The 24,190-nt window shown below is 39.7% G+C and overlaps 2 protein-coding genes and 1 long non-coding RNA gene across 6 annotated transcripts in view; all 3 read right to left on the bottom strand.

Annotated features, from left to right (window-relative positions):
* The window catches only part of LOC111569158 (caskin-1-like), a 60,850-nt gene extending 55,797 nt beyond the window's left edge, over window positions 1-5,053 (bottom strand). For 2 of the 4 annotated variants that reach the window (XM_035948603.2, XM_035948604.2), the window contains exon 1: window positions 4,342-5,053. In XM_035948603.2, coding sequence (XP_035804496.2) covers window positions 4,342-4,435 — 94 coding nt within the window. In that variant the 5' untranslated portion in view covers window positions 4,436-5,053. The remainder of the gene's footprint in view (window positions 1-4,341) is intronic. The other 2 variants (XM_035948602.2, XM_023271143.3) reach the window with 2 other exon arrangements.
* A 1,070-nt stretch (window positions 5,054-6,123) lies between these two features.
* LOC111569157 (suppressor of cytokine signaling 1-like) lies at window positions 6,124-14,130 on the bottom strand. Its single transcript, XM_023271140.3, has 4 exons — window positions 13,888-14,130; window positions 11,061-11,436; window positions 8,869-9,050; window positions 6,124-7,568 (listed from the first exon to the last, which is right to left on the bottom strand). The coding sequence occupies exons 2-4, from the start codon at window positions 11,274-11,276 to the stop codon at window positions 7,244-7,246; spliced, it is 723 nt and encodes a 240-aa protein (XP_023126908.1). The 5' UTR covers window positions 11,277-11,436; window positions 13,888-14,130; the 3' UTR covers window positions 6,124-7,243.
* Window positions 14,131-18,854: 4,724 nt separating this feature from the next.
* LOC129348715 (uncharacterized) overlaps window positions 18,855-24,190 on the bottom strand; it is a 7,180-nt gene continuing 1,844 nt past the window's right edge. The window contains exon 3 of the long non-coding RNA XR_008601370.1: window positions 18,855-19,425. This is a non-coding gene — a long non-coding RNA (uncharacterized LOC129348715). The remainder of the gene's footprint in view (window positions 19,426-24,190) is intronic.

Below are 24,190 nucleotides of genomic sequence, written 5' to 3'. Positions count from 1 at the left end.
CTGTTGACACTTCAAGGAGAAAAATCCTTTCAGGCAGAGCTGCTTTTATTACTGTTATTATTAAATGGAATAATTACAGTCTGCTACTTTATGGTGATTGGGAGAAATTTGGACACAACCAAAGATCCTAAGAAGTTATCGTTCAAGGCCAAAAACTATTCAAGCCCATCATGAACCAGCAAATTTAAGTTTCTACTACAGACGTTCTAAGTTGGGATTGGTATTAGGGGAGATCCAGTCCTATTTTAATGGATTAGTATCTGCAATATAAAAATGTAATCCTGTCTTTACTGTGCTCTGCTGTGTTTAGTCCATCTCAGCCTGCTACAGTTACAAAAGCACTGCTATCCTGAGAGGCACAATTATAGTCTGTGAATGTGAAAAATTATTTGATTTCACCAGTGATTGAGTGTGTTCTGCTGGCAAAGATAAAATATTCTCTTTTTCTCATTGTCGAAGATGAGTGTACAAAGTATTCAAGCTAACAGCCCCTGATTTTGAGCCAGCACTGGTTACCACTTTCACTGGAAAAATGACAAACATCGCCGGCAGTAGGTCCCATCAGCTTTTGCTATAACGGTAATTCTGTGAGTAACTTGATGACAGGCGAAAATAAAACTTGACTTCTGTCAGGTGTGTGAGTCCAACAGAAAAAAAAAAGTTCTTCTCTCTAGTAGATGGCTGCACATCAGTTTCAGGGGTCACATTCTCCACTTTAATGTTCCTCAATGCAATATCGGTAATTTAAGCTCATTATCTTTACTGTGGAGTGTCTCTGGGTGCTCAGTGTTCCTCCTGAAGCCTAAAGACACAGTTTAGGTAAAGTGGTGATTCCAAACTACCTGCATGTTTGAATGTGAAAGTGAATGGTTGTCTGTCTATACACCCCAAAACCCAATACACAGTACGATACTATAGCTGATGGATGGATGGATGGATGGATGGATGGAGTGATCATTGGATGGACAGATGGATGAATGGATAATTGGATGGATGGATCTTGATAGTTTTGAATCCAGTTAAATTTAGGTCACAGCTGTAATTTCAATTGGTCAGATAGATGTTTAATCAACCTAAATTCTGATATTGAGAAGGCTCAAACTCAGAGATAGTAAACATTACAAGACTATCAGTATCCAGACAAGGGTCTCAAGAACCAATTCTTTGGGACAATGCCAAGGCCACGTTTCTGAAAAGGTGATGGATGCATCATTTTCTGTGGTTCTGTGCGATAGATGCTGGAGGTGCTGGAAATACAGGACAATAGTATCTGAAAAATATTATCAACAAGTGCAGCAACAGGTCTGCTATAACATGGGTCATGCATGGGGACATTGCAGTTTGATTGATGATCAGGGTGAAGTTATGGACACTTAAAAGCCAGTACGCAAAGTATGTGTGTCAGCTTCGGCCAATACGCTGTCTGATATGTACCAATTTGAAAACGTTTTTTTCTGAAAATGTGATGCAGAAAAAGATGCTTGAGGTAATTTTGTAAAGTGTCCATCAGTAACCATCTCATTTGTTTACAAAACATCAGCCCTGCCTGCAGCACATGTAGCAGAGAACATACCTACTAGCTTGTAAAATACATGACTGAACATTAATCAAAAATGATCCCACTCCTTCCCCCTTTTCAAAATGACTCTAATATTTGTATTTATATTGTTTGTAGAAAGAATATCAGCTGATTTATCTATGTCAGAATCTTTTACTCCATAAACCTTATGCTGCCATCGGCCCCAGTAACCTAGTATCAGTCAGGCTCTAGTTGTAGCCATTCTCAACACACAACGCTCACAAAGGCTAATGTCAGCTTTGTAGGCTAACTTCTGTGCATGAAACGTTATTTTATTTATTAAACAAGAATTGTGGAATTTCAATGGCATTGATACCGACTGCCAAATTTCTGGTATTGCAACATCCCAGGCTAGCTGTTTTTTTTTTTTTTGTTTCTATTCCTTATGCTAAGCTAAGCTAAGCCACTGCTACCTCCAGCCACATATACACTACCAGTCAAGAGTTTGGACACACCTTCATATATATATATATATATATATATATATATATATATATATATATGTATGTATGTATGTGTGTGTATATATATATATATATATATATATATATATATATATATATATATATATATATATATATATACACACGTGTGTGTGTGTGTGTGTGTGTGTGTGTGTGTGTGTGTATGGAATAGAAATCTTTTTAATGCTTTAAAAGAGGGAGAGAGTAAACTTTTGCTTTATTTAACTTGAAAAACAAGGGGTTCAGCTGCCCAAAACTGATCAAAACGGGCTGAGTAGTTAAGTGGTCATCCATGGCAATAATGCATGACAAATTACTTCTTAAAAACTAATGCATCACGTTGTTTATTTATCTCCTGTCATCTAAGTCTAAGTTTACTGCCTCAAAATGAAAAAAATCATTAACTGTTACTGTAACTGAATTAAGAATCAAAATCTGCCATATTTCCAAGCAAATTTTTACATATGAGGAATAAGAATTGACTTATTAGAAGAACAATTTGAAAAAAAATATAAAAGATTGAAAAAGCAGATCAGATGAAGAAAGTCAAAAAAAGTGTTGCAAATCCAAGGTTTTAAAAAACTAACAAATACTTGCAATGTGCAGGAACGTGCAAAATATTTCAGAACTGTGGGGTATTGCAGCGTTTAAAACAAACTTTTTACTGATTTACCCTCAACACCGGTGCTGTTCCCTCTTCAATATCTCTAATCTCCCACATCAATTTGTGACATTTTCACAGAGCAAACAACAACCACAGCAACTCGCTCTCTAACCTGCACACACTGCTGCCCCGCACTTCATTAGCATACTATTAATAATACAAACACAGTCGAGCACATGACTAACACCCGATGTGTCGAGTGCGTTTCCGTGCATGCTCGCCTGTAATCGTGTGTGTGTGTTCGTGTGTGTGTGCGTGCACTCTGCGAAAGCAACAATCTTCCAGCAGAGAAACCTGGCTTCCTGTTTAATTATTCAAACATAAACCTGGATTCACACCGACACACACACACACACACACACACCCTTTAACCTCCATCCAACCTGCCTCTTCACCTCCATGCATCCATCATATCTCAGCTCCTCACCCCTTCCGTCCAAGCTAAACCCTCCTCACCCTCCCCGCTTTTTTTTTCTCTTCTTTGTCAGTGTGCAGTGGACTGAGGACTCAGAGTTGATCTGTTCTGGCATTTGAGGAGAAGCATTTTTCTTTTCCACAGCACTGCTGGAATGTTCAGGGACAAACATGTAGACAATGAGAGGAGAGAAGAAAATAGGAGATGTGGAAGGAGAGGAGAAGGATGGAGGCAGGGTGAGGAAAAAAGGAGAGCAGAGAATGGATGAAGATGTAAAAAAGGAAAGAAGGGAAAATACAGTGGAAAAGCCAGGAGAGAAGGGTAGAAACAGCGTGACAGGAGATAAAATAGGAGAAAACAGGAAACAAGAAAACAAAAGGAGAGCAGAGAGGCCCGGACAGAGCAGGAATCCAGAAAAGTATGCGACAGCAGAGAAGAAGATGAATCCAGAGGAGAGGAATCGAAAGGGGCCTCATGGTGAAATAGGAAAGGAGGAGAGCGGCTTCAAGGCTGTAATTGAAATCTAATTATCACCTCAAGTCCCAGCTGACTCCATGTTAGGCACGAGTGTGTACATTCGAGCACACACACATGTGTGAATGCAGATGTCTGCACGTGTAGGCTACACTTAGAGTCATCACATTATTACCACTAACATCTGGCGTCTTCACACACCAATAATCCCCCCTGTCCCGAGAGCAGAGTAGGACCTTCGTGCACTTCTTCCCTTCCACATGCACACACACACATACACACACACACACACACACACACACACACACACACACACACACACACACACACACTAGTAATACCTGGACCACATCATCTCTGGTGCACACTCACATTTTGTGCATCCATGCAGACACACACAAATGGTCAATTGAGAGAAATGTGGATGACAACCATCATTCCTGATTTCTAATTACATCCTGATGAGTGTTCTCACACATGTGCAACGTCATCACTATCACACTCAACGTCACTGCACAAACACGGAAAAAATCACACACATGCATGCAGAGGAGTGCACACACACACACACACACACACACACACACACACACACAAGCACAGTGCACCATTTAGGCTAAATGGCATCACATCAGATTTAGCCTGACCTGGTAATGACGGGTGGTGCGTGTGTGTGCGTGTGTGTGTGTGTGCGCGCGCGCGCGCGCGCGCGTGATGGACAGGAGGATGGACGGATGATACTGACTGGCTTTCCCTGGCCGTGGTCTCTGTAGAAGCCGCTGAGCTGTCAGTAAGTCCTCGGTCTTGACGGCCTGGAGCAGCTCCTGGTCCTTCCCCATGTCACCTCCGTCCCGCTCGGTCCCGCTCTCTTCCTCTGAGCGCCCCTCTCTCCTCCGTTAATCCGCCGCTACATCCTGCCGCCGCTCCCGGCCTCCCGCTGGAGCTGCGGCTCGGAGGAATGGATGCCGCTGCCCGGGACTGGGATGCTCCGATTCGGCCAGGGGGGTCCAGCGCAGGTCCCTCTCTGCCTCCGCCTCCACGCTGTACCGTCCGTCCCGCACCGAGCACCGACCGACCAACCGACCGTGGACCTCGCGCTCTGTCAGAACACTCGCGACAGATTCCACAGATTCTATCCGCGTGACGACTTCACCGGGTCTGCGTGCGTGCGTGCGTGCCGTGCGTGGAGCTCGAGCGCCCTCCTGCACGGTGGGTCAAGCCCGCGCCACCGAAAATCTCACGAGCCCTCCAATCTGCAGCGCGCTGATGATGTTGAACGTGTGACCGCCGCCGCGCTGGACCAGCTCGCGCCAGATCAAGTGCGCGCGTGCACACACACGCACAGAGAGCGAGAGAGAGAGTCACATATGGCATTAAACCAGAGCTGCACGTGCACGCGCCTCTCCAGTTGTTGTCGTTAGGGCGCGCGCGTGGGAGTCACGAGAGGTCGTTTGACATTGATGGTGATGATGATGCTGTGCGGCCGCGTGCGAGAGAGGGGTGCACTCACAGCGCGCGGGACAGCGGGAGTCCGGGCTCGCGCGAGCGCACGGGACACCAGATGTAGATAAATAAACTGAAATAATGACGCAGAATACGTTAAACTGAAATTAGTGTTCTTTCAGTTCTAATCATTTCATTATTACTATTATTATTTGAAATCTATATAAACGTGTCCTCATGTTTCGTTCTTCAATGATTCCATGTTAAATAAATACATAAATAAAACACTTGTTGTTATGAAAGTTCTCCACTGATAAAATTACCTGCTTTTCGCCCGGAAGTGTGTCAGACGTTTAACATCAACATGTTTAAGGTTAATGACACAGAGATAATTGGTGTGTGTGTGTGTGTGTGTGTGTGTGTGTGTGTGTCCCTTGTGCAGCTCTAATTTAGACTAAAGGGGCCACCGACAGTCACATTTAGGACACCAAGTGGAACAGATGACGGAACTCCTGATAAAACAAACGTAGGGTGGCCACTGCGCATGTTGGAACTTTCCATTGCCTGCTGGCAGAATGATTGAAAGTCCCTCTGAGGTCACCGATTAAAGCCTATGAACATCACATATTCAGAAGTCCTTTTTTTTAAGTTAAAATAATCCCTTCATGTTGTGTAAGGCCACATGTTGCTTCGTCTAGAATTAACGTACCTCTTCGCTCACTGCAGCTCCAGCACACCAGCTCACCTACAACAGCTCTGCTGAAACATTGTAAACATTGTTGCTGTGATTTCTGCCACATTTTTTTTTTCAAGATTTCAGCCGTTGGAAACGATACAGTTGACCAGCCTTGGCAAAGAACTGCACTCTGAGTGCTTTTCTTGTTTTCCATTGTGGTTATTTTTTGTTCTTTTTTGTGAATAAATGTGATTATTTATCTAAAGATTTTGTTGGTTATTGATTAAACCTCCAAAACTTCTCTCATATTTTGATTTTCATGTGAAAATAATCTCTTCATGGCTTAAAATCACTCAAACTTCCATATGTTGCTTCTTCTAGTATGTGCAGATCTATGAAGTCCCCTGATTCTATAAAACCTTCACGTTTTATTTTGCAGTCAAGACATAAACAGTTTTGTTGAAAGCATCCCATTCTTGTACAGCTGTCTGAAATCTGAAGAGTACCTTTGTGGAAAAGTGAAGCGTTAATGAGCAAATGTAAATACAGCGATATTCGATAGTGGCAAAACTGAACCAGGTCAAGACACATAATAGTGGTTAGACACAAACCTACATTCAATAATCATCAACTGTGTTGCCTGGTGGAGCTTTGTCACCTCATTTAATTACTATAGATTTACAGCTACGCAGTTGTTTTGTTATATGATTCTTGTGATACTTTCATTCAAAAGAGGCTCCTTCATGCAGTGGGTGGACCAGATCTGCAAATTCATAAAGTTTTGTATTTCAATGATCCAGCTGTTGACTGAACACAGCTGGATTGCAAAGTATGGAAACCGCAATCTCTATTGATGATGTCAAGAATCTCTTGCGTTCTCATGAAAATGAGCCATTTACCCCTGTATCCTGACGAAAACAACCTACTTCTTTCCAAAGATAATGAAATAATTCACCCATTATTCTCACAAAATGACTGTTCTGACCTGAGATGAGGAAACAATTAGCCAGCAGGATTAAAAACACATCTGCAACCTTGACCGCTCCTGGCTTCCATGAAAAACAGTGAAAGAGGAGAGAATGTTAGGATATGTGAATGGAAGTCCAATGCAAATTACATTTTCAGTCACAACCTTACATGCTGACAAAATATTGACTTCATTTGATGTGCTTTTGCCATACAGCGGCCAAATATCAAGTAAAGGAGCTTTTAAACAGCAGTGGGTGTTTACTCACTGATATGTTTACACAGGATCTGTTAAAAACGTGTCTTAAATATGTAAAAGAACAAACAATAATTATGATTTCTGACAGCACACATCGCTGCTAATTAAATAATGACATCGTGTGCTGCAAGTACTCTGTAAAACATTTGGATAACGTACAACAGCCTCCGAAGCTGCACATATGTGAGTCAAAATAGCAAAAAAATGTGTTGCTCATGGAAAAAAAAACAACACAAAAATTCAAAACTTTTTTCTCTAAACAACATCATGATGCAGCAAAAGGCACTTGGACCACAGGAGAGTCTATATGCAGTGAGGGTATGCGTGGACGTAGGCTTTAACTTCTTTGCTGAGTCCAGATAAGGTGCTCGTCGCTTCTGCTCCATACGTGTGGATAAAAGCCCTCCTGCACATCTGCTTCAGCCGCTCCGGACGCTGCTTGCGATATGGCGCCGTCAGTTTGCAGGACGAGCTGGTGTAAAACGTGAGCAAAGCGAAGAGTGTCACAAAAGTCCTGTGGCTGCCGTACAGACTGAAGAGCAGCTTGTTCAGCTGGATGCGAACGCTTGTCGGGCCGTCATCGCTTTGGTAGCTCAGAGTGAAGAAAACATCCGGCTGGCCGCTGTCTCTGCAACAACACGGCAACAGATCGGTCACTTTGTGCTCATTCGATGCTTTTACTGGACATGCAGGAGTAGGAATGATTGAGGATGATGATTATCCACAAATGGAGAAACATGGAACAATGGTGAACCTTCCCAGGAGTGGACCAACGACCAATATTTCTCCAAGAGCATCGACGCCTTGAAATACTTTTAGGACAAAGGCAGGTTCACCTGGACAGGTATCATGAAGGTGTTTATCACCTTTCTTTGTCAACTCAGACTCTCTGCTTCAAACTCTGTTCACATTGAAGGAGGAGTTTAACACTTCACGTGACTCGTCTGCACAAAATGAACCAATTTTTTGCAGCTGCTTCAGTCAACAGGTTGTTTTAATGGAAAACAATGAGGAATATAAAAATATGTGACTGTAAAAAGCTGCTACTGGAAATGATGCAGGGCAGGAATGCTGGTAGAAAACTGTAAAATGTATTTATTTTATCAATCAATGCAGCTGAATATTTCTAAATGACAGCTGGACAATACAACTACTAAACTTTAAACGTAATGTACTCAAACGTGATATTGTATTGAAGTACATTTCGGTCTGACACTGTCCCATAATGAAGGAAATCACTTTAATTTGTGGCCAAGTCAAGTGAAACTAATGTTACTGATTGAATATTCTCTGTAATAAATACCGATAAACTAATCAGTTTTCTATCAGCTGCAGTACCAGCAGAGTAAACAGACCAAACATAAAAACATCTTTATGTGATTTATGCATCACTAACTGAATACATTCCCATGGCAACATGATGTATAAAGTGTGTGATACTGTAACTACACGGCTTCATTCAGTAGTTTTAGTTACATACAGATCAACATGTTTGCAGCTAAAACATTTTCCCTCAGCAGAGAATCTGTATCGCTCAAACAATCATCAGGAAACAATTTGTTTAAAAGGAGACAATTCTTACAGCCGATTTAAATCTGAAACTTTGAACAAAACCTGGAGCCGGTTAGCTCCACAGCATCAGCTACCATGGAGATCTAGCTACACAGCACTAGTTACCATGGAGATCCAGCTCCACAGCATAAGTTCCCATGAAGATCTAGCATGTAAAAAGAGAGCCACCTTCGAAAACTCAGACTTTAAGCTCAACATACCTGCAAACACACTAATGTCACTTCATAGTACAGAACTCAGGTGAGAACATGTAAGCTCAGCACAGAAAGATCTTTTAGCTGTTGAGGCGACTAACCACAGGCACAGTCACACAATTAAAACAACATTAAAACGTTCAAAATAAAGCGTCGGAGTACCTGATGAGGAAGGTTCCCAGAGGTGCACTTGTGAGTATGTCATGAGCCTCCTCCATGCTCATTGGTCCCCAGTAGTAACCGCTATGCTGGAGCTGCTGAAAGGTGCATTTCACTAGTTTGTACTCTGCTTCGCTGCTGAATGGACGGAGGTGTGAGGGCAAACTGTCAGCTCCAGGGACTGGCTACAGCAGGGAAGATATTTGAAATATTCAGTCGACACGTGCAGATGACACAACCTGAAGGACGTTGAACATGTAAAGTCGCGGCTGTTATCTGGAGGAAACCCAGCTGGTTTCACTACACTTAAAGAGCTTATAATGTGAATACTTTAAGTGAATTGCAGACTCTTTTTTTTTTTTGCCTGGGATTGACCTCTCATGGTACATATTAAAGAAGGTTTGTGTGTAGCCTAAAAGGAACGTCTGTGTCACTTTTCAACAAGTATTTTTATTTACTTTTCACCTACAAAGATGCTGGAATTTAGTCACCAACAAGACAGTAAAGTACATGGAACCTCTGTAAGAAATGTGCAATAACAGCATTATCTGTTTATCTAATTTTTTTCTTTAAACTTTTCACATTCCCCTACCTTCATTTCACATATCTATTTTATTCTTCTGGTTTTTAATGGCTATAAAGCCACTGTGAATGCCGTACTGAACCGTTCCAAACGCTATCATGCTAACAGTAATAATGGTCAGTTTTGGCAGATTAAAGCCTGTGAGTTCAGGCTCAAAGTCCATTGATCAACCAGGATTTTTTTTCTTTTACAGTTGACTTTCCAAAACGATGAAACTGCACCAACCACAGAGGTTTTGTGTCAGTTTTGTTCTTTCTGGAGGATTTAATGCAGAAAATTTTTATTCTTTTCAGCATGCAAATCAGGCTTTATGTTTGCAACAGTAATCAAGTTTTATACTATGTTTCACATATTACAGTTGCATTTTTACAAATATTCTTCTTCTTCTTCTTCTTCTTCTTATTATTATTATTATTATTATTGTTATTATCCTTGCAGCTGATTCTAGATTACTCACCATTCTCATTCTCCTTGATCTGAGTGCGGCCTTCCAAACAATTTCTAACTCCATCCTCCTCAATAGTTTGTCCTGCATTAGTATCACTAGCACCCCACTTGATTGGTTTCATTCATATCTCTCAGGCCACACTCAGCTCGTCCAACTCAAGTCCTTCTGTTCGCAGCCTTCCCTTGTCTCTTCAGGTGTGCCCCAGGGCTCTGTCCTGGGGCCCTTTCTTTTCATCACTTGCCTTCTTCCCCTTGGCAATATCTTCCATAAATACAACTTTCATTTTCACTGTTACATGGATGACACCCAGGTCTACCTATCCAGTAAACCCAACTCCCCACTCCCTCCCTTCTCCCTCACCAACTGCCTATTTGAAATAAAATACCGGTTCACCTAAAACCTCTTCAAGATAAACAATGACAAAAGAGATTATTTTCATTGGCACAAAATCTACATTATCCAAAATTGACAGTTTTTCCGTCTCTATTGACAACTCCTCAGTTTCTCCCTCCCCTCAGGTTAACAGTCTGGGTGTCATCCTCGATTCCTCGCTTTCCTTCCAATCTCATATCAATAACATCACTCGGTCTGTATATTTCCATCTCTGCAACATCAATTGACCCTCCCTCACACTACATCCTTGTCCAGAGCCTTGCCACTTCCCACATCAACTACTCTAACTCTCTCCTCTTCGGTCTCCCTCAGAAATCTCTCCAGAACTCAGCCGCTCACCCCCACCCTACAGCAGCTCCACTGGCTCCATGTCAAATCCAGAAATGAACTCAAAGTCCTCCTGTATACATTTAAGGCCATCCACAACCTCGCCCCTCCCTACCTGTCTGATCTCCTTCACATCACCTCCTCCACCTGCTCTCTCAGATCCTCTTCCTCCATCCACCTCATAGTGCCCTCTGCTCACCTCAGCACCATGGGGAGCAGGGCTTTCAGCCGCTCTGCTCCCAAACTCTGGAACTCACTCCCACTAACAATCCAGAATATTGACTCTGCCTCTCTTCAAATCCAGACTCAAAACTCACCTGTTCAAGACTAGAAAACTAGTATAGTTTTTATATGTTCTGTTGCATTTGTTTTCCTTGTAAAGTGATCTTCGGTTTCAAAAAGGCACTTAAAAAATAAAATGTATTATTATTATTATTTACTGACCTGCTTCCAGGATTCGTTTCCTTCCTCCTTGAGTTTGCTCCAGAGCAGTAGATCCAGCTGCCTCTCTGTGGGCTCATGGCTCTCCGGCTGAACTCTCTCTGGGCTCAGCGCTGCCTCGGGCTCCGTCGGCTCCTCCGGGGCTTGACTTTGGTTCTCGGCGGCGTGATTTGGCTTCTGGCTCTGTACTGCTGTTCTACTAAGATTGTCTCTGACCATCCTACAAAAGAGAATCCTCGTCCTGATCGTCTGTTGCACCACTTCCTCCGCTCAGATCCTCCATCACTGCCTCCTCCCCGGTCAATCATCTGCTGCTCGGTCCTCTTTCCATGTTGCTCAGATTTCAATCGAGGTTTATGAACGTGTGCGCAGATCGGATCTGTAAAGGCAAACAACCATAGTCCATTAAACATGATCTTAAAACTGCAGTGATATGTTATTTACAACTTTTCCAGATCGATCAACTAGATATAACACTGATCTACTACCACTCTTGATGTGTAATAACATCCTGGTTAATGCTGGTCTTTTCCACCAATAATGTTTTTAGACTGCAATAACAGAATTGTGGGTATATTATCCTTAATGCTGAATAAATTTTTCTTGGTTTTCAATTCAGTTTTTTCTTTGATTTGAACTTTTTCAATTGTAACTGGATCAAGGACATTCTAGTTTTGTTCTTTCATAATGATTTGCTTACTTCATGTATTAAATGTTTTATTCTTCTACTTTGAATGGCTTTAAAATGGAATTTGTGCATCAAGTTGCAATTTTGTTTGAAATTTATGCTGTATTTTATGTTATACTTAACATTTTTACATTTTCATCTACAAAAGAGTGCCTTGTTATGAGCATTTCACTTCATAAATTTCTATGATTTCACTAAATATTACAATAAACTTTTCCCTTGAACATTTGTTCAACTCTCAATCACTTTAAGGTAAAATGTTCTTTTGCATAATTGAGCTTCTTGCTGCTGTTATTATCACTCAGCGTCTATGAACTTGTTCAGAATTTGTCTCCTTTTTTCAAATATAAATCAAAGATTCTTTTTTCAACTTTCCCCTACATTAACTTCACATATCCATTTTATTCTTCTGCTTTGAATGGCTTTAAAATAGAATTCATGCATCAAGTTGCATTTTTTTAAAGAAACTTTATACTGTATTGTATGTTATATTTAACATTTTTCTTACATTTTTATCTGGAATAGAGTGCTTTTTGAGTATTTTACTTAATAGATTGTTATGATTTCACTAAATATTACAAACAACTTGCAGTTTCCCTTGAAGTTATGGATTTGTTCAAGGTAAAAATATTCTTTTTCTTAAAGTGATTCAATTCTTTAGCTTCTTGTTGCTGTTATTATCACTCACAGTCTCAGAACTTATTGAGTCTTTCAAACATCAATCAAAACCTCTCTTTTCTTTAAATCTGTCACTTTCCCCTACATAAATTTCATGTATTGTCCATTTTACTCTTCTGATTTTAATGGCTATAAAATGGAATCTGTGCACCAAGTTACTGTTTTGTCAGAAAATGTGACATTAAAGTAAATATGACATGTGTTGCATATATGTTGAAGTTGTTTTTTTTTTTTTTTGCTTTCTGTACATTTAAAAAAGCATCACATCTTAAATTTGCAGCTGAAAGTAGGTCAACGTGATCACAGGCTGCATAATAATACATTCCACTACAAGACCTGATTTTCTTTGCAAAAATTTGTATTGAATATTAAAAATATTAAAACACTGGCATAACAAATATCCAACCCATCTCTAGTTTTTGCTGACAAAGATGCAAAACAATCTTATGAGAGGAAGAGATCTAGGACAGTAAAGCCTCAGAGTTAAAAGTTCAACGGTTGAGCTGAAACTTATTGTTTGATTTTATCTTTATCTTGCAGAATTTGAAGTCATAAGCCTGACAATAAAACACAATAAATCTTCGTTACTCATCAATCATGACGAAGGGCGGATGTTGATAACAGAACACTTTCACTTTCAAATGGGACAAAAAAAAAAAAATTGTGGCTTTCCTCTTCATTGTAGTGGGAAAAAAAATCTGTCCCAGAGAAAAGTCACTTCACAGAAATCATTGAAGCAACACAATGTTCACTTGTAAAAGTTTTAAAACAAATTAGACTTTAGGAGTATTTAAATTTAAATTTGTTGTCCACGTATAATATGTTTGCCCATATTGTAATATATATATATATATATATATATATATATATATATATATATATATATATATATATATATATATATATATATTGTGATATATTACAATATTTCAGTTTCTTCTAGTTAATTACACAAATTTAGAGCTGAAGCAACAAGCTTTAACCTTAAGTTCAGGGTTTGCTCATAGCTGCGCTGTTGAGCTGATCTCTTAAATTAGACCTGGAGGTGAGAAATGTGTGAAGTAGACTCTGTTTAAATTCACAGCCAGGGTGCCAGAGACAAAGAACACAACAAATCTGTATGAATTTGCAGACAGCTGCAAAAGTTGAGACACTTGAGAAGAGGTAGGCAAACACTGAAGGAAAAATTGCAAGATTATTCAAAAACAAGGCAATTATTTCGACATCTGAGTGGAATATTCTTGTACATGAGGATTTTAAATGAGGCATGAAAATATGCTAATAACTCAGGGATGAGGAGGTTTAGCCTAACAGAAAAACATACTGGTTCAAAATCCTGCTTTCAAACATCCCCATCATTTCAGTTACACAGTTTCTTAATTATGAGTTTATAGACTTGTATTTACATCCATTACTGCAATTAATTGTGCATTAATTACACCATTCAATGCAAAGCCTACTCACTTGCAGCAGCAGCAGTTCAAGCTTTGGTGACCAGGAATGAGACTGTTGCAGCAGACGGTACTCAGCTCATCTGATCGGACTTTTTACTTTCGTTTTTTAAAAGGCGGAGCTTCACTCAGCACAGTAACTGACAATGAGGAATTCATTTAAACCTGCACACGCACTCACAGTTAGTTCAAATGGCCTTTCACACACACACACACACACACACACGCACACACGCACACACCCACACACACACACACTTACAGACACAATCGCAGAAAACCACGTATTCAGGTGTTCACAGCTTTACTTTCGCTTTCTACTCTCAAATTTCCCCTAAATCATGTGATCTACCGGCAGTGTGCGTGTGCATTTGTGTGCGTGCGTGCGTGCGTGTGTGTGTGTGTGTGTAGTATGTGGTAAACCTTACTTATTTGTACCATTTTAGTGATTTCACAGCTTAATAACGTACAGCTGCACAGTCCGCAGTATGAATACTAGGCACAATATTAAGTGATTAAAATGCATTTCAGGATTTTGAGTTGAAATAATGTTTTAGGGTTTTTTTGTCCAAAAAAAAAATGCTGCACAAAAAACACGCATATAGAAAAGCTTATTAACAATAACACCATTTTTAAAAATTTTTTTTGGATGCTTTGAATTTGAGAAAACAGTAATAGACCAAAGACAGTCTTTATTATTCTTTATTAACAGTCTTATAACTGTAAATCTTATAACCGTAAAACATATATATATATATATATAGATATTTATTTATATATATTAACAGTACAGTAACATTTCTACTCCTACTAGTGTTCCACATTGATCACATTTAACTTTTTATTGTATTTTGCAAGCTTATCCTTCATGTGTAGATACTGCTGGAACCTGTGAATTTATAAAGTATCTATCTAGTCTAATCTACTCAGTGAACAATTACTGTTAATGTACGCTTTGAGAACAGAGGTGTAGCCTGACTAGCATTTTCCTTTATTCATATCCTCATGTTTTAAAAGCTAAAAGAATTTGTTTTTAGTTTTTAATTTGCATCAGGTCCCACTTATCTGCAGTTACAAGGAAAAGAAAAACGATAAAAATCCACTTAATTCCTTCCTGATGCAGTAATGCAGAGAAACTTCCAGTAAGATATTTGCACTGTGTGCTGAGATCAGTTTCATTATTCTGCAGTTAGCCTCCTTTAGCAATTAGTGAGAAGCGTGCTGCTGCTATTCCAGGGAACTCGTTATTTTCATGTCCAGTCAGGGTTTCTACTGAGTCACAGTTAAAAAAACAAATCATACAAAGACTTCAACATGTCAAGCTCAGATATGATATTTCATAAATAGTGCAAGCTGAGTAGAGAGCATACAGAACGTAAAATAAAAATAACTGAGGTTTCTTCAGCAGCAGATGGATGCCATGTGGCGAAACAGTTCCACTGCAGACAGCATGCTCGGTGATGCCATGGCAACCAACGTAACTCCTCATAATATCACCAAATAATGATCAGACAGGAACAGACAAAGCATTTATTAACAAATCTGAGCTGACAACTTTCTCACTCCGGAGGGTGTCGTGCTGTTTCCTTCACATCAGAAATAACTGCCAGTGAGAATAAATGTCACTGAGAGGCTGATCTTTCAGGCCGTGGAGGTGGACGTCTGCTTTTCTTCTCTGTTCTGTCTGTGCATCAAGAAGGCAGCTGCTGTTACCACCAGGATCCCATAAGTAGCCAAGACATACTGCAAGAGAAAGACTGTGAGGATTTCATATGCAAAACCCGTACAAAGCTTCATCTGGATATACACTACTGGTCAAAATTTTAGAACACCCCAATTTTTACAGTTTTTTTCTGTTGAAATTCAAGTAGTTCAACTCCAATGAATAGCTTGAAATGGTACAAAGGTAAGTGTTGAACTGCCAGAGGTTAAAACAAAGTAAGGTTACCTAAAACTGAAAAATAATGTACATGTCAGAATTATACAAAAAGGCCTTTTTCAGGAAACAAGAAATGTGTTAACAATTTAAAGCTGTTCTGCAGCAATGGAGGTTGATCAAGCCTTGAAAGTTGGTGCTACCAAATTCTAAAGGTGTCCCAACTTTTCTTGATTACTTACGACCCCTCTGTCTGCATTAAAGTAGAGTTGGAACACACCATGGTACCAGACCCTCCAGAGCATTTTTTTTTTTAACAGTATTGTACTGCAGAAAGTAGTGTGTTGCTTGAAAAGTGGTGAAGAAAAGGCAATTAACAATAGAAGAGACAGACCAAAATGTAGGTCTTTCCTACAGAGAAACTGCGAATATAGTCAAGGTATCAGTGAGTACAGTTTTCTTCACCATCAAAAGGCTCAGAAACTAGGGAAAACTCTTGACAGGAGGAGGTCTGGAAGACCTAACGCCACAACAGAATCAGAAGACAAGTTTCTGAGAGTCAGCAGCTTGGTGATAGGAACTCACAGGACAACAGCTTCAAGCACAGCTTCATAGTGGTCATAGTAAGAAGTCTCAGTATCAAGTGTGGAGAGAAAACTTGGAGTTCAAGGTTTGACAAGTCGAATGAGAAAATGATGCTTGGTCCATGAAACACTGCCAATCGACTACTGAAGACTGGAGTGTCTTTGAGTGTTCTGAAAAGGCTATACAAATAAAATGTATTATTATTATTATTATTATTATTATTATTATTATTATTATTATTATTATTATTATTATTATTATTATTATTATTATTATTATTATTATTAAGAAGGTGTTATGGGCTGATGAATCAAAATTTTAAATCCTTGGTTCATCCCGCAGGATTTTTGTATGCTGTCGAGTAGACCAAAGGATGGTTCCTCAGTGTGTGACATCATGGAGGAGGAAGTGTGACGTCTGGAGCTGTATGCTGGATCCAGGGTCGGTGACTTGTACAGAATGAGAGGAACCCTGAACCTAAACGGCTACTACAGCATTCTGCAGCACCATGCAGTACCCTCTGGTCACGGCTTCATCCTACAGCAAGATAATGATCCAAAACATAAGCCCAAGCTATGCCAGAACGATCTTAGGAAAAAAGAACAAGATGGTAAGCTCGAAAACATGGAGCGTCCAGCACAGTTCCCAGACTTAAACTCCATGGAGCTGGTTTGGGATGAACTGGACAGAAGAGTGAAAGCAAAGCAACCTATAAGTGCCACACATTTATGGGAACTTCTGCAACAGAGTTGGGGAGAACTTTCTGAAGAATATTTGATTTCCATTGTGGAAAGAATGTCACGAGTGTGTTCAGTTGTTATATCTGCCAAAGGTGGCTACTTTGATGAATCAAAAGTTTAGGATACATTTGGTTTCTAAATTGATTTTTTAAAAAAGTTTAATTTGCTTATTTGTTCTCTGCTTTCATTTCAGAGTATAATGAGGCATTAACATGCATAATTTCCAATTTAAAAATTGTGTTCTAAAACTTTTGACCAGTAGTGTATACCTGTGTGTGTGTGTGTGTGTGTGTGTGTGTGTGTGTGTGTGTGTGTGTGTGTGTGTGTGTGTGTGTGTGTGTGTGTGTGTGTGTGTGTGTGTGTGTGTGTATTTCATCCTGTACATTTCGGCGACCCTTCGCTGTATAGCTGTTAAAGTACTTCCTCCAACCGGTCAGTTCTGCATCAGATGGGGTCTCGACGCCGAACAGCTGCTTCTGAATCACACACACACACACACACACACACACACACACACACACACACACACACACACACACACACACACACACACACACACACACACACACACACACACACACACACACACACACACACAGTATGAGGAAGCAGCAATATTTTTACATATTTTACATGAAACCCCACAAACCGCAGCAGTGCAGTGCAAAAGAAATTCAATGTGGATTAAAAAAGGCATGTAAGGTAAAGTGTAGTAAAGACTGAAAACACAAACCACAGAACTAATTAAAGCATTAATAAACACTGCAGACGCCTGAGAGTTACACAAAACGCTTGTCCTCGTCAGAACGAAAGTGAAAGCAACTGGCTAACTGATGGGAACATGTGCTCAGTTTATCAGCAACAACAATAAACTAGTTATAGTGGCATTCCCTGTAATTAAGATCCTCACCTCCTCTCTGAGAGATAAACAAAACTGAAAGCTACACGACAAATACTTGAGCAACGTCTTGACAGTGACAGATGAATTAGATACTTGGACATGCTGAAACAAGCATGACGAGGCACAAACCTGCTTGTGGTCATGTGAGACTCATTCAAACCATCTGAATTAGATTAAACTGAATTATTTGTCTGTCTCGGTCTCCACAGTTAAAGCTCAAAGATGAAACGCCCCTTAAAGATTTTAAAGCTTTTGTTTTGATGCACATGCTGAGATGATTAGCAAAAACAGCTCCAACAGAAATGCATCAAAAACACTTGCCAAAGAATTCATTTAACCTCTATTTACCCCCCAGATGTCATTTAAAGAAAGAAAGAAAACCAAAGAGATGCTGACAGAGAAAAGACATGAGAACAGTGTGTTAAATATTGAAACTATTTATTAAAACAATGTGTAAACTCCTGAAAACTTGCTGTTTTCTGCAGATAAATTAAGTCAATCAAATGTCAAACAAAATCAAATTATGTGACAATTAGAAGTAGACCTTGGGTTTAAAATCAAATTACCTTCGATCCCAGTAGGCGAGTAATAGCGCTAATATGTAGAGCTCATCACTACAGGCCAAACGTTTGGAAGCAACTTAAAGTTTTTGTTCATGATGCCTTTCTTAAACACCAGTATGAATTCTAGGGGTTTGGGGATGTATTTGCTGCAAGATCAGACTTTGTTTTCAGTGATACGTGCCATTTTCGTCAATTTACCCTTAGGTATACATTCAAGTTATCAGACTGTTACAACCCCGGCTCGGGGGGGTGGGGTGGGGTGGTGGGTGGTGGTGGTGGTGGTGGTGGGGGGGGGGGGGGAAGCAACATAAACAGTTTTAGTTGGTAAAAATCAAATTATTTATTACAGAAAAGTTTGAACAAAAATGTGCACAATACTATACAAATGAGGCAAAACTAAGGAAGAGGGCTGGTGGGTGCTGCTCAAATTAAAGAAAACAGCAAAACACAAGAAGAGTTCTCATAAGGAGAACTTAACACTACACTACTACACAACCACTGTGGACAAAAGAAAAGGTTAAACAAAAAGGCTCACTACCTGGGAACTGGCACAAAACAAAACTACATGGGAGCCAGGACCCCTAACCCTGGTGAAAACTAGACAAAAGAAAACTACCTGTAATGTAATGAAATGTTGCTGTATCAGTTTGTAATACTAATCCTAGCCCAATTCCAACCACACAGACAATCTTGCCTCAACCACACAGAAACACAGAATGGCACGCTGGAAGTCAGCTGCCTCGTTCAGTTGAAGCGCTAACTCTTTTAAAAGAGTTGGCAGTTTTCGGCTGGTCAGCCTGGTGAGCGCCGCACCAATCACAGGACTCCTGGTTGCAGCCACGCCTCTGCCGTCGTGGTCCAACCAGGGAGCGGGGATCACACAGCTCTATTTGCATAGCCACAACATATAGTTAAAACACACACACAGGGTAGGAGGCGCTGGCCGTAACACAGACAAATGTTGAATATCGTATTTTCGCGACCATAAGGCGTACTTAAAAGTCTTAAATTTTCTCCAAAATGGACGGAGCGCCTTATAATACGGTGCGCCTTATGTGTGCACCGAGTTCCAACATCTGTAAATGTTATTGTGTGACTTTGATGAGCTCCGCTTGACTGACTGTGAGCATTTCCTGCTGACACGCTGCTTATATAGAGAAAAGGCGGACGTAACAGAGGACAGCATGAGAACGTTAAAGGGGGAAGTGTGGGCGTGAAAGAAGACGCTAAAGACACGCCCCCAGTTGGTATATAGTGCCGGTATTTGCATTATGCAAAACAACATGGGTTTGGCGTCACCGTCCCTGTTGATCTGTGACTCCATGCGCGTCCATCTCACAGCCGCTGTGAAAAACCAAGTGCAGCAAATGAACTCGGAGCTTGCTGTCATTCCGGGAGGCTTGACGAAGGAACTCCAACCGCTGGACATCGGTGTAAACAGGGCGTTCAAAGTGAAGTTGCGAACGGCGTGGGAGCGATGGATGACAGATGGCGAACACAGTTTTACTAAGACTGGGAGGCAGCGCCGGGCGAGTTACGCCACAATTTGTGAATGGATTGCGGATGCTTGGGCTAACGTGTCTGCTTGCACTGTTGTTCGAGCTCTCGCAAAAGCCGGCATCATTTCTGAGGAGCCGCACGGCAACGAGACTGACTCTGACAATGACGAGCGGGAACCTGGCGTGTTCCATGGAGAACTAGCCCAGCTGTTCATTTCGGATACAGAAGATGAGGACTTTGATGGATTTGTGAATGAGGATTGATCAAAAAACAACGTGAAAACATTGCTAAATACTTCAATAAAGTACAACTCAACTCAGTTTTGCTTCCGCTACCTTTTTTAAAACACACGCTAGCATGCATGTTTTAAGCTAGTACAGGTATGTTTTACCTGCACGCGCTCTATGATCCGGTGCGCCTTATGTATGTGTTAAATACAGAAATAGCACCCGGAACTGAGACTGCGCCTTTTAATACGGTGCGCCTTATGGTCGCGAAAATACGGTAAATGTTAACCAAAGAAAAGAAGGGCTTAGTTTTAGGGTTGAGTAGATTTACAAGAGTCACAACTTCAGTGCAAAAGTAAAAAACAAATCAAAGTTTGAATTATTCACTTCAGCTCTTTGGCTTTTGAGAGTTTACATACAAAAATCCCATTAATGTTCAACTGTGTCCATATCTCAATAACTAACACTGAAATGACTGGAAAGAAACGGCTGAGTATAGAAACAAGAGTACAGATACAAATCTGGATCATTATAGTAAAAATGGATTCTGAGGTGTGACTCTTTATATAATAATCATGTTTATTTTGTTGCAAAGTACATCAATGAAACTATGAGTTTTTGTTTACAAATCTCATCTTGCTTCCAAATTTTTGGCCTGTAGTCAACCAGAACTCATTCATTTCCATCTAAACCTTTATCCACTTGAATGCGTTTGTGAAACTCCACCTTGGATTTAATATCTAACAATTGCAGTGGATTTCAGAGAAACCATACAGTGAGCCGAGAAGCAATAACAGCTAACTGGCTAACAGGCTGTTCTGTTGCTCAACTGTGTTGATGGTCAAACTTTGAAATTTGTAATTAAAAAGAAATTAGCAAGTTTATCACATGCTAGCCGTTAAACGTGCATAATGCATAATGGTTCATGTGTCTTTAAACATTTTTATAAACTAGCAGAATGATTTCATTTTCACACCATCATCCTGCATTTTTACCTGCATATTTTGACAAAACGGTCAAAGATATATCATCTGCAGCACTCAGAGTTCAACAGTTTAAGATAAAAATATGAATAAAATAAAATGCTCAAAATAATTTTTCAAGTTTTAATCAAAACCACCCAAAAAAAAAAAAAAAACAAAACCCTGCTGATATTTTTCTTTAGCTTCTCAGACCTGTGCAATGTATTTCCACTACCCATTGATCGAGTGTTTTACAAAGACCATTACTGCCCACCTCTCTTTTAGCATCTTGTTTCGGTGAAATACATGTTTGGTGGATGCAGCTTCTGTTGCAGTCATGCTAAATGTGCATGCTCCTTAAAAGTGGACCGTAAAACCTTCTGCAGCGAAGTTTTCATCCAAATGTAAAGAAATTAATTTCCTTGAGATGGACACCAGAGAGCATAGTCTGTATTGTATTATGGAACACCGAATAAAGCTGTATGGAAACGAGGCCCCTTAAGTGGTAAACTTAGCATGAAGACTAGAAACGGTGAGAAACAGCTAGTTTGGTTTTTACAGAAAAATAATCCTCCTCTCCGCACCTCTGAAGCTCAGTAATTTGGTCTTTTTCATGCATAAGGACAAAAACACAGCATAAAAACGACCAGTCTTTATGCTAAGCTAAGTGTCTCGAGCTTGTTTCATATACTTTGTGTGCTAGGTCCAATCTCCTGGCTCAAATAAAAAGATAATTCAAAAACCTTTTGCACTTAGAAAATGAAACTGTTGTCCTCTTGTAGCATCTTTTTTTTAAAAATTCAAATGCACCGAATTCCACGAAATGAAGCATTTGTCTAGAATATAGGGTTTACAGGAAGCAAAAGGGAAATGTGAGAATTTATGCGAAGAGGGAAATAGTTTCCATTGTGAACAAAGCCTACAGCACAGTGCTGACAAAGCTGCTCTGCCTGGGAACACTGGTTCTCCTGCTGCTAATATTAGGAGGGAAGTGAGAAAATCCTTTTTCTTCTTAAATCTTAATGCAGATTTAGCAACATTAAACCACATAACTGGCTGGAGAGGTGATGGATTGGGACCAGACTGGTTAAATCACTTACAAACAGCACCTGTGCTCAAGTTTATTCCTGATTTAATTAAGAATCTTGCAAGAATGGCTCCATTATAATCCATTTTCCACTCTTTTTTAAAAATTCATCCTCATTAAGTGAACTGCTATGAGGCAACATATGTTATGAGTTGGTGGTATAAAAGGAGGCTAAACTTAAATGAAAGTGGCTTCAGTGACCTTTTATGTGCCAAACCACACTGTTGCCATAACAAAATTAAAACAGGGGATTTGTACAGCAGAATGAGTGAGTACGCCCATGTGCAGTATCATCTAAAGGTCAAATGATTCAAAAGTTTATCACCTGGCAGTGATCTGATCATTTCTACATTTAACGGTTGCTCTGGTGTAAAATTAAAAAGTAATTCGAGTGACTATATCAATATCAATACAGAATCCACAAAAGGAATTTAATGCATGGCTGAGATTCAAGTCTTTGATTCCTTCACTATTTTATATGTGAACTTGTATATTTGACGGCAGACTCAGCCCTAATCGCTGTGGAGGACACCTAAGGTTCTGCCTTTCTTTAGTTCTATGTAGCTGCTCTTTTCTACCCCAAAGGTGTAAAAACCATCTTGTGTGATTTTTGTCAGTATTTTTTGGATCATTATAAAACTGGGATATTTTATTATTTTATTTATTTGCAGACTGGGAGATGTCTTCTTAGTCAGTATTTTGGTTCATCCAAAGATATTCACGTCACTGTCAGGACTATGCGTTCACTGTGGTAGTCAATATTTTCATTTATTCCATTATGTAAGAGTCTGTGCAATACCACTGGCATGTGCAACAATGTTCTTTCTATTTAGTACTTATGTATATCTTGGTTTATTTTGGATATTTTTTTATTTTGTACTACATTTCCTGAAGCAGCACTATCTTTGCTGCTGTAACACTGTAAATTTCCCCACTGTGGGATAAATAAAGGCTTATCGTGTCTTAGCTGACCTTAGTCCTGACCAGGTTCATACAAACATCCCAGAACCCAAGCTCAGCAAGCCCAACAACTTTACTTGGCAATGAGAAGAATATTCATCATTTTCATTTTAAAAAGCTTCATTTTGCAATTTTGTGCAAGCATGTTATTTTTTTTTTTTCTCGGAGGGCGTCCGTATAAGTTGATGTTATGCAACATTTTGAAACTTTGTTTTCCACCAAACCCCTACATACATAGATATACATGTACTATAACATGTGCATGGACGACCACTGCAGCTCTGATTCGTGGTACTATTTGCCAGGTCTGTACCTCCTGGTTACTGCTGCAACTGTTTCCGCTGATTTTTAATTGGTCATCTATCTTCCTGTATTATTTTACAACTTTATGAAGCCTTACAGTCAGATTTTTTTAACTGCTCTAGTGATGCTATCCTATGTGGAACCATGATACAGGTATTCAAATTGACACAACTCGTAGGACCAAAGTTGAGAAAGTTCTGGTAAAAATAAGTACTAAATATAGAAATAACAGCATTGCACAGATTCTTTCATGAACAGAAATACTGACAGAAGTATGAATATTGCCCAGATTATTATCTATATTGCACAGAATTTACGCATGTAGAAAAATAACAATATAGTATATGTTATAGTATTTATGTATACCTGTGTAGTAAATGTTGTAGTATATGTATACCTATGTAGTATATGTTGCAGTATATGTATACTTATGTAGCAATGGTTGAAGTATTTGTGTACCCATATAGAATATGTTGTATTATGTATATTGTTTTGTAATATATGTTCCAGTATGTACTTATTTTGGTAAACCATACTTATTCCTGTGGCCTCTGTCTAACTGTGGTAAACTGACTGTCTGAGATGTGGAAAACCAAAGTAAAACTACAACTT

Source organism: Amphiprion ocellaris, chromosome 4 (assembly GCF_022539595.1).
Source record: "Amphiprion ocellaris isolate individual 3 ecotype Okinawa chromosome 4, ASM2253959v1, whole genome shotgun sequence".
Taxonomy (NCBI): Eukaryota; Metazoa; Chordata; class Actinopteri; family Pomacentridae; genus Amphiprion; species Amphiprion ocellaris.
This window is presented reverse-complemented; position numbering and strand designations above follow the sequence as displayed.